Source organism: Chelonoidis abingdonii, chromosome 1 (genome assembly GCF_003597395.2).
Source record: "Chelonoidis abingdonii isolate Lonesome George chromosome 1, CheloAbing_2.0, whole genome shotgun sequence".
NCBI lineage: Eukaryota > Metazoa > Chordata > Testudines > Testudinidae > Chelonoidis > Chelonoidis abingdonii.
This window is the reverse complement of record NC_133769.1, coordinates 367,154,155-367,165,729: the sequence shown is the minus strand read 5'-3', so window position 1 is coordinate 367,165,729 and position 11,575 is coordinate 367,154,155. Positions and strand designations below refer to the sequence as shown.

The 11,575-nt window shown below is 43.4% G+C and overlaps 1 protein-coding gene across 1 annotated transcript in view; it reads right to left on the bottom strand.

The window, feature by feature from the left end:
- Positions 1–11,575, bottom strand: part of CLPB (ClpB family mitochondrial disaggregase) — a 137,021-nt gene that overhangs the window by 80,928 nt on the left and 44,518 nt on the right. Inside the window, exon 5 of the mRNA XM_032792608.2 lies at positions 3,756–3,884. Within this exon, the coding sequence (XP_032648499.1) occupies positions 3,756–3,884 (129 nt within the window). The remainder of the gene's footprint in view (positions 1–3,755; positions 3,885–11,575) is intronic.

Here is an 11,575-nt window from a genome sequence, read left to right as displayed (position 1 = left end):
GAAAGCTCATGCTCCAATACATCTGTTAGCCTACACGGTGCCACAGGACTCTTTGCTGCTTTAACAGATCCAGATTACCACGGCGACCCCTCTGATACTTACAACTGCGCTTTGCAGGTACAAATATATCTGAGCTCATGCTGCAGAATTCTAACTCCTGCATGGGCATTCCAGCACCTTGCACATGTTGGGGGAGATTTTCAAAGCATACATGGCAATTAGGCACATAACTGAAATCTTGGCCTGACCCTGTCTCTCTGACATCTCTTCTTGGATGTCTAGTTGCCAACTCAAGCTCAACAAAGCTAAAACAGAGCTCCTAATCTCCTCCCACCCCAAGATCACCCGGTCACCTCCTGTCTCAATTACTGTGAACACCATCATCCTGCCTGTCACTCAGGCCTGTAACCTGGACACCATCTTCAACGTGCACCTCTCTCTAGGTCCCCACCTTCAGGCTATATCTAAATCTTGCAGTTTCTTTCTGAAAAATTTCTCTAAAGCTATGTCTTTAGATGTGCACCCTTACAGCAGCGTGCAGACTACAGGCTTTATAGATGTAGCTACATGTCACAGTGAAAGCTAAGTTGTTTTCACACTGGTCACAGAAGTGTGCAGCTACATGCTGCAGTGAAAGGCTCTGGTAGCAGGGAGCAGCATGACACGACATTACTAAAAGTAGCAGTGTAAACGTAGGAAGCACCGCTTAGGTGTGTGGAGAGCCTGAGGGATCAGGAGCATAGAGCACTTTACTCGCTTATGCCGTGCCTCACTGTCTATATCTGTGACAGTTGAGTGTGCAGCATCTGTGCCATACACACCACCACAAGTGTAGCTGTACCTTAAGATACAGCTTTTCCCGTCCATCCATCCAGCTAAAACTCTCATCCAGTCTCTCATCACCTTGTCTCAATTACTGCAACATCTTTCTCTCCAGCCTGGATAAAAGCGATCTTACCCTGCTTGTATCCATTCAGAACGCTGCTACAAAGATCATTTTCCTAGTCTGTCACTTTGACCACATCACCTTCTCTTCCCTGGACTCCTATCCCTCCAACGGATTTTCCTTCTTTAATGCATCAAACATAAACAGCTTATATTCACTTTCAAGGACTTCACTGCCAAACCCCACCCTATCTATCACCTCTCGTTCATTGCCCACTTGTTAAATGTTCAAACAAGCACCTTCGCGCTCTCTTCCATGTTATTTCACAAGCTTGGGAGGAGCTCCCCGCAAACATTTGCAAAGCTATGTCCTTATCTTCCTTCAAATCCCTTCCAAAACTCTCCTTTGCTGGGATACCTATAGAAAACTTGACAATGCTGAGACCACTGCCCACCCTGCTGACCGACAGTGTCTCATCATTTGTCTGTCTGTCTCCATTTGTTGTCTCTTGTCTTATACTTAGACTGTGTTGAAAGTATATACAAGAATCACTGTTGATTCTCTGTCACTGACAATTTTAAAATCAAGATAGGATGTCTTTCTAAAAGATCTGCTCTGGGAATTATTTTGGGGGAAATTATCTGGCCTGTGCTATACAGGAGGCCAGTCTGGATCATCACAATGGTCCCTTCTGGCCTTGGAATCTCTGACTCTCAGAACTGCACACTCTTCGGAGCAGGAACTTTTAGTTTTGTGTCTGTACGGTGCCTAGTACAACTGTGGCTCCTAGGTGCCACAGTAATACAAATAAATATGACAAAATAATCACAACTACTACTCCCCATTCTCCCATGTTATAATCCGTATCTCAAAATCCATTGGCCATATCTTTGAGAAGCCCTTTGCAAAGCTACATTAACTGTTTCTGTTTCCTTGTACTCTTTATGGTTCCCTGCAAGCACTGCAGCCTGTTCCACTGTACTTATGGAGACCTTTTGGGTTTTCCCAATCAGTAGTAATTCTCAGCATTCTCTGGGATGTCTGGTACCCTTGTTGTGGCATCACTTATCATGGCACCTGGAAGGCAGCACATACCCTTCCGTTTCCTTTATCTGGGCTACTGAGGTCTCAGCCCAGATTCCTCATTTGGGAGATGCTAGATATGCTTATTTGCATCAACTTTTCTTTTGGTGGCTTCCTGTCAGTGCTTCTCTCATGCTCAACAGTCTGGGTCTGGATGAGTTGTGGGCTGAGTGAAATTCTAACTTACTTAAATCAATGAGAGCTACACCATTCAGGAGGCCCAGAATCTCATCCTTAGTATTTTCCTTCTCTGCCTTGTCAATGGTAGAGTACATTACTCACTGGGATATCAGGGTTCTATCAGTTTTCTCCCAGCTACTCCTAGTGCTTTTAGCCTTCTCTGCTGCCACGTTCCTCCATCTTAATTTTTCACCTGCACCCCATGTTTGTGCTGCACCTTGCACAATGCCCCCCTTGTAGACGTTACCTCAATAGAAAAGTTAAATAATTATAGAAATGTGTTGTTTATGAATTATACGGGGGGAAAAGCCCAAATAAATATAATTAGGATGGAAAAGGGGAAAGATACAGAACTGGTGTCATGGTAGCGTCAGTCTATCCTACTAGACGGGAATTTTTAAAAGTAGTGGAAATAAATAAAGGTAAAGGTACTTTATTTTTTATTATTAAAATATTGCTCTATCACCATAGGTGTGGCTGGCACATGACACAAAATATAATAAAGCATGCTCTGTGCTCCTAGTGTATGAGTTAAATACTGCACATTAGCAAGGAAGGATGGTCCTGTGCTTTCTGCACTGGACTGGGACTCAACGATCAGGACACCATTCTCGGCGCTCAAAGAGACCGTCTATGTGACCTCGGCTCTCAGTTCTCCCTCTGCAAAAGGGCACAATGGTATTTGCTCTGCCTGCCTTGTTTGCATAGACTGTAAGCTCTTCAGGGCAGAGACTGTAACTTAATATACATATTTACAGCACCCAGCACAGAGACCCACAACTCAGCTGAAGCCTCTAGGTGTGACTGCAGTACAAATAAGCCATGACAAGGCAGGGGGCGGGATGAGGAGGAAGAGAGTTACCCAAAAAGGGAAGGGTGGGGACACATCAGAAGGAACAATCTTCCTCCTCTCTCACCTTTTATTAAGGAGTTGCTCGCCTTGAGTTGTCTTGTAATCTACATTACATGGACAGGCATAGCCAAGGCATTGGCAACAGCTGAGCAAAGATTTGCTATGAAGAGTAAGCTGGAAAATAACGAGTTGTCAGGAGAGATTCACAGATTTCAAGGCCAGAAGGGATCATAAGATCATCTAATCTGACCTCCTGTATAAAACAGGGCAGAGAATCTCTCCCATTCATCCCTGCATCGAGCCCAATAACTTGCGTTTGGCTAAAATACTGTCTTTCAGAAAGGCATCCAGTCTCGACTTGAAGACATCAAGAGATGGGCAATCCAGTCCTCCCCTTTCCTTCGCAGTGTGTTCCCATGGTTAATCGTCCTCACTGTTAAACATTTGTGCCTTACTCTAATTTGAATTTGTCTGGGTTCAGCTTTCAGTCATTGGTTTTTGTTCTGTCTTTTTGTGCCGATTTTCAGGAGAAAAGAGAGGACACATAATGTATAGGAGAAGGGAGGCTATTCCAGATATCGGAAGTGGTATGAAAGACAGGCCCGGAGATGCAAAAGGGAACATCAAGAAGAGCGGATAAATAAATCCAAAATAGCAGTAAATCATAATTCATACTGTAAATCAATAAGGAGTGAGGTCACAGTCCACAGCTGTGATCCTAACCCAGGAACCTCTACAAGCCATGGACCTTACCTCCGTCTAGCAGCAATTTGACAGTGACATAGTCGTCAGCGAGCACAGCGTAATGCAGAGTCGTGCATCCCTTGAAACTGGCTCGGTTGTTCAGGCGGTTGTTGAAATCATCCTCCCGGGTTACCAGAACTGCAGAAGGACAGGAGTTAACATGTAGCTCAATAAAGTGGGGCAAAGTAAAGATCCAGTTGGGTTAAAAATGTAGCTGGCTTTTCACAGGGTGAAACAATGCAAACTGTCAAAATACCCAGGAAGCAGTTTATGCCCCCAGGTATAATTCCCAAAGGATGAGTGGGGGAGGCCCCTGGTCACCCAGTCCTACCCCCTACACTAACCCTTCAGCAGAGGGACAATGGGAGGAAAGGGCTGCTGGAGGCAGGCTGCCCCACTCTCCATCCAACCAGGTTTACGAGGCAGCCATCACTCGGCATTTGGAGGTGAGGAAGGTGCTGGAGGCCTGCTTACTGTCTCTGGGAACAGCCCAGAGCCCCAGGGGAGGCTGCTGGTAGGCCGGTACCCCCACCCCAGTGGGCAGGAGCCAGGGTGGCTGGGTTCTGAGGGTCTCACTCCATGCCCTCACAACTGTAACAAGGAGGAGGGTGAGTTTGCTGGAAGCCTGGGTCTCTTCTCTGCCAAGCAGAAGAGGTCTCAGAGGTGCTACTAGTGGTCAATTATCATCCCCTTCGCTGGCAGCAGCAGGGACACCAGAGTGGAAGCAAGACCTTTTCTCCTCACAGACCCCTCCACTCTCCCAACCCCGCAACTTTAGCTGCCTCTTTTTCATTTAACTGAAATTACTTTTAAATACAAGCGAGCAATATGGAGACTTTTGCTTTATGGCCCGTCTCTGTCTCCTTTGGCAAATCAGGGCTAGGAAAGGGCACCCACTGAGACAAGCCTCAGCACAGCTACACCACCGCCAGTTTTGTGTGCACCTGCACACTGGACACACACACTCCCCACAGTAATAGTGCACTGCATTTATTACGCAGCTTTGTTTGCTACTTGCCCTCTGCCCACTAATCCAGCTCTGTTGGGGCTGCCTCGAATATCCCACACCTCTCAGAAGCTTCAAACGGCTACCATAAAAAACCAAAAACAAACCAACCCACCAGAAATACCTTCGCCCCTCAAAGATAAATAATTATCCTGGCCTGAGGTGCGGGAAGCACAATATTCAGCTTAAGGTTTTATTTTATATATATATATTCTCACTGTTTCCTTGTGCTCCCTTGTCCTCTGTATCCACCACTTATCCCTTGCCATACACTTGGACTGTAAAATCTTTGAGGCAGGGACTGTCCATTTGTTCTGGGTTTGTACAGATCCTAGCACAGTGAGGTCCAGGGCCATGAGTGGGGCTCCGAGTGCTACCACAACAGAAAAAATACCATTTCATGACCCCTTAAGGATGCCTGGAATCCCTTTTTCCAATAGTGTAATATAAAGCAAGGAAGCAAAGCTAGCAGAAGTCAGCCTCTGCCTGCTTGCAAGCTCTCAGAACCTGGCAAGAACAGGGCTGGTATTGCAAGCAGGCAGAGCCTGACTTCTGCTAGTTTTGCTTTATATCATCAAAGCTTGATCACTACTTTGGTTAAGGCCTCAGGCCTCACACCAGGCTGCTGATACAACGCCGTATGTTTCAGGCTCTCTTCCTACTATAGTGGCACAGGTACAGCACCGCATGTGTCTCACTGTGGCATAGACATACTCTGAGAGTGCTCATGGCTGACAGAAACAACCTGCACCGTCCTACTCACAGACAAAGGACGACACCAGGAACTGCATAAGGAGTCACCTTAGAGGCCAGACACCCCACTGAAGAAACTCTTCTAAGATCAAAACGAGGCCATGTGATCAGAAAGCCATAAGATTTAGAGATAGCATTGACTGACCAACGTCCAATAACACACAGTGCAATCCTCTCATCTGTTAGGGGATTCAGGCTTCCCCCACCCTAGACAACACCATTTGCTGTTCTCTTGACTGGCTGTTTTACTCAGTGGTTGTTGGTTTTGGTTGATATTGTGTTTTACTTACCTTTGATTTTCAAAGAAAGGGATGCTATAATACCAGCCACTGGAGTCACTGAACCCTGCCATGTGACATGTGACCTCTGCCATGTACCTTTTATAACCCTGACCCATGTCATATGACTGAGGCCAGAAAATAAAGATCAGTCACTCTTTTGTTATACTCTCCTCTCCCCCGGGCAGTCAATCTTCAGAAGTGTGGCTCCAGCAGCCTCTCTCTTGGCTTGCCCTAACCTAGCTGGAGTTATTTGGAAGCACAGAGCCCGCCAGGGGTGGGGGGAGGTACATCCCCACCATAAGGCGTAAGTGACAGGAAGGGCCCTGCACATGCTGTCTCTGAATGAATGTCTCCGATATGGCAGGCCACTTTTCGCTCTTGGATGTGCGTGCTTAACTCTTATTGACTTCAGCAGGAGTACGTGTGCATAGCCAATGGCAGAACAGGCCCTTTGACTGTAAGCTCCTGCAGGCAAGGACTTTACAGTGAGGATCTTGTATAGCTCCGAGCACAGAACAATTGATGACAGTAATAAGAGACACAGAACTTGGACCATCCACAATGCAATGTGCCTACAGTACCTTCCCATAACTACTGCTTAATTCCACCACCTAAAAGTTGCAATAAAACCTAAATACAATACTGTAACTAGTAGCCAAGCCCATTCCAGACAGGCACCTCTGCTACTAAAACCCAGCACCTGCAAAGAGAGCAATTAACGTGATGCTTCCTTCCTTCTGCGGGCATTTTGTATAAGCATACATGGGGTGTATGTATATTTATTTATTTTTCTTCATTTCCTATCCAGGGAGGGGTAAGATAATGAACTGCGTGCGTCAGGGAAGATGAATCTGAGATACTAGGGAGCAGTGCAGTAAAAAGATTAAAGTGTTATTATTGTTGGGTTTTTTCCCCCCATGGTCCGTTGTGACAGCTCGGCCGTCATCTGTAAAAAATGTCTCAGCAAGAGATAATCATCGGAAACTCAATAAAGCGTCAGGGGAAGCCTCGTCTGCCATCAATCACTGGGTGCCTGGAAATTTTCAGGCCTCTGTCTCCCTTCCTGCCATCCATATAAATGTCTGCAATATATTTTGTGCAGTGCGTGTGGCGTGTATCCCTCTGATTTGGAAGTTTTTATGAAAAAATATTTATACATGAAATATGCAAATCGGTTTAAAAAAGAGGCAGTTTTGCTCTCTCCCTCTCTTTTTCTCTTTTTAAAAATGCATCTGAATTTATTCTTTTTAATAAAACATGTCAAACAAAGAATTAATGCAACTTCTAACTGAGTGGACTTATTTCTCCCCATCCCCCCAAAATAAAATATATTAGTTTAGAGAACTGTATGCAGACAAAAACAATTAACTTTATTGGTTGATATACTTTGTCTTAAATAAAGTCTAGGCACATGCATTATGTATTGGCACTCCATTGTTCATTTTTTTAATGTTGTTTCATGCATTTTGCATTTGCCGCTACAGCAGCCTGATGCATGTGTGTTCGCAGCTCCCATCAACGAGAGGGTCAGTAGAACTAATACGTTACAATGAGGGATGAGAGCAAGGAGCATTTAAAAAAAAAATAACGCCCTGTCAAAATTGCTCTAGAGTTGATCCATCTTCTGAACGTGCATTTTATCAGAGGCAAAGGTTGAAAGATTACATCTTCATTTGACTTTATCTCACTTTAAGCTCCCAGCAATGAGGCCAAAATGCTGTACTAAGCCAATGGACAATCTCACCACACAGTTCTGTCTTTTCTATCAGACTAATTAGCAGTATTTTATTCTGCAAATAATGCAGGAGAAGCACTATTTGCCTTTGATAATGTAAGCAGGTTTCCTAAATTTGCTCCACACAATAAGCAGGAAATGTTTAATTTCTGAGCCAAAGGTCAAAGCGTAGGAGCTATAGTTAATTTAGTTACAAGTGTCAGGAAAGGTTGGAGTTCTGGTAGCTGCATGAGTTGTGGTGAGGTGATATGGAATGGGACCAGAAAGATACTGCTTAGACTTGTCTTCCTCAGGGAAACCATGCAGAATGTTTGGAACCTTGGACTCATCAGCTGTCACAAGCTAAGGTTTTCTCACTACTTAGATGGATGAGACATCTCTAAAGAGAGTCAGATGGCACAGGAAGTCGTGCTGGTGACTTAGTAGGTGATGCCCTTTAACCTGGGTCAGACTAAACCAACATCCCAATTTTGGGAGCACTGCTCAGATCAGATGTGAAACTGAGATGCTGACCATGAAAGATCATAAAAGATCCAACTGCATTCAGAGCACGGAGGTTAGCATCAATACCTTGCCAAAGGCCAAACAGGTGCAATCAGTCTGTCCACAGAACATTCTTCTGCAGTTTCAGCAAGAGAAGTTATTCAGAGTTTTACATCCACTTCTAAAAACTTGCAGAGTGTTGCTGGTGCAAGAGCAGCAGCCTTACTTCACCCCAGAGGTGGTTGCATTTGAGTGGATGATGTAGACCTTATAACTATAATTTTGCATAGTGCTTTGGCGTCCCTCCAGATAAAAGTGGCTTTATAAACGTTAGTCAGCAGGGCGGCAGCATCTCCACGTCACCTCCAGGATACTGAAGGATGTCGGTTCATGATCATTTCTCTAATCTAGACATACACACAAACCCTCCCCCCTTCAATTAGACTGCATTTAAACTGAACGTGAAGCAGTTTCCTGAAGTGAGGTGACATTTCCGTTTTGATCGCAGTAAACAAGATTTTAGGATGTTAAGAATCACAGGCAGGTCTCCATTGCACCACATTTTTGTTTGTGGCTGGTAATGGGAAATCCAACTACCAGGCACAAAGGGACACAAACATAATAGTTTGTCTTACAAAATGATACACATATTCATTTAGTCATTCAAAAAGGCAGTAGATTTTTAAAAACTTATTAGCTCCTTTTGCCAGCATCAACCTGCTATATAGAATTACAAACACTATATATTACACACAAAAAACTATGTTAACAGAACATTACTGAAGTTGCAAAACTCGAGTACACTTTGCAAGGAGGTTTCATGGATATTTGCTGATGCCAGAAGAATGGTGAGACTCAGGGTTCCTGGGGTCCATTCCAGGCTCTGGAGGGGAGTGTGTTCTAGTGGGCACATACTCTTCTGTTCATTCTCCACCATGCTTGACTCCTACCCTGTCCCATCCTTCAACCTGGCCCTGTCCTGTCTCTTCCCCATGCAATGACTTCTTTGTTTCAGTCTTCACTGAGAAGTCTGAAGGAATGCCTAACATAGTGAATGCTAATGGGAAAAGGGTAGGTTTGGAAGATAAAATAAAAAAAAGAATAAGTTAAAAATCACTTAGAAAAGTTAGATGCCTGCAAGTCATCAGGGCCTGATGAAATGCATCCTGGAATACTCAAGGAGCTAATAGAGGAGGTATCTGAGCCTCTAGCTATTATCTTTGGAAACCTTTTATTTAAATCTAATTTTTTTTTTTAGAAAAAAATTCAATGGGGAGAACCGGAAAAGAAAAAAGAAATTTTTCCAGAAAAAAGAACCCCTGGGAAAAAAAAAAGGGGCCCCAAAAAATACAAGGTGGGTTTTTTTGCCCCCCAAATTCTAAATAAAGAAAGGGGAAAAAATAAAAAAAACCCAACCCCAGGGGAAAACCTACACAAGACCCCAGTTTAGTTTTAGTTTAAATCTTTCCTGTGCTTTGCCCAGGGGGAAAAAGGAAAATATAATTGGAAGCCAAAAGTCAAAGATTAAAAATTAAAGGGAAAAAAATCATCCCTGCCCCTGCAAAAACCACTTTGGAAAAGGTTGGGGTAAAGGGTTTGGAAATTTTAGGGGAAAAAAAAATAGCCCAGCAAATGGGAAAATTTTTTTTTTTTGGTTAACGAAAACAACAATCAATTGCCCCCCCAAACCAATTTCATGAATGAAATAGCCCTTTTTTCCCCCGTTTTTTGATTAGGGAATAATAACAAAGTTCCCTGTGGGAAAAAAATAAGGGGAAAAGAAAGCCCCCCCCGGTGGGGGATTTGGTTGGGGTATAACCCCTAAAGAAAAACCTTTTTTAAAAAGTTAGGGGCAATTTTTTTTTGAAATAGGGTTCCGCACCCCCCCCCTTTTCCCGCAAAATGAATAATTCCTTTTATCGATTAAACATAAACTAGGCAAATGTACAAATTTAAGATTTGGGGGACCTAAACTAATAAGGTTGGGTTTCCCCAATTAAACCTGGGCCTGGGAAAAAATTAAATCCCGTACTTTCAAGAGAGTTAAAAAAAAGGTTTAATTTAATGGCCTTTTTTCCAATAAATCCCCCTGCCCTTTGTAAAAAGACATATAACAAGGTTTTAAATAACAAAGGTGGGGGTTCCCCGCAGGGGGGTCCCTTTGTTTTTTTTTGGGGGAACCCCGGCTTTCTTGTTTTTCAAAAATAATCTTTCATCAAACCGAACCCCTTTTTTTTAGAAAAAAATTGGCCCATCGAAGAAAAGTAAAACCGCGCTTTTTTAAATTTAGTTTGCAGATTGATTTATCCCAAAAAAAACGGGGGGAGGGGATTTGGGCCCCCCAAAATGCCCCCCTTTTTGGGAGGCGGAAACCAGGGTTCAAAATTTCAAATGAATGAATTCTGGAAAACAAAGATGTTTGGAAAAAGAGAAATGGGTTTCCCTTTTGAAAGGTTAAAATTCGGAAATAAAGTTTTTTAAAAAATAAAACCAATGCAAAAAAGTTGGCCCCCCTTTCCCAACTTTTTAAGGAAAAGGAACCAGTATCATTTTTTACACAAATACAAAGAAATGGAAAAAGAAAGACTAATCCCTGGGGAAAAGGGACGGTTAATGGGTGCAAAGAAAAGGGAAAAATTCCCCTAGGGGGGGGTTTTTTAATAAAGGTTTGGGGGCCCCCACAAACCCCTAAAAAAATATTGAAAAAGTCCCCAACAGTGGCACGTGAAAAAATGCCCCTTGGTTTTTTGCCCAAAAAAAAAGGCAAACAGGAATGAAAAAAATTTTTCCTGGGGGAAAATACAATTTAAAAAACCAAAGGTTGTTGGGGGGTTTTTGGGGGGTTTGTTAAAAAAAAAACAAAACCCCAACGAGAAAGTCACCATTCCTTCCCAGCACTTTCTTACCTCCTTTGGCGGCCTGGGTTTTTTTTAAGGGGCGCCCCCCCTCACCCAAACTGGGAAAAAGGTAAAAAAATTGTGTGTCATTTCCCCCCCAAGTTTCTTTGGGCAACCCGCATTTTTTTTTCCAAAAAAGAAAAGGGACCGTTGGGGAAGAAAATTTTGGGAGGAGGGTCCCCCCCCAGAAAGAAAAAAGAAAGCCAAACCAAAAGAATGAAAAATTTAAAAGGTTGGCGCCCGCCTTTTGTAGATAAACAAAATTGACCCCCCTAAATGGAAAAGGAAGGACCCCGGGAAAAAAAGGAATTGGGGGTTTGTTTTTAAGTTTTTTGGAAAAAGGAAAGAAAAAAAGCAAAACTTGGAGAAGGGGGAACCATGGAAAAAAAATAGCCAGTTTTTTTTTTCCAGGGTTTTAATCCTAAAAGGGTTGGGGTCCCCCCCAATCCCAAGGAAAAAAAGGGAAGGGGAAAAGAAAAAAAAAACTTGGTTTTTCACCTTAAAGCCCCTCCTAAAGGAAAAATTTAAGAAACAAGAAAAGCCAAAATGGGCCCTTTAAAAAAAAACGCGCAAGCAAGGGAAAAAGAATTTTAGGTTGGGGGAAAACCCCCGCCCCCAAAAAATTAGGAAAAAAAAGGTTTTTCCCCTACACTGTCCAGGGTGGTGGTTTGAAA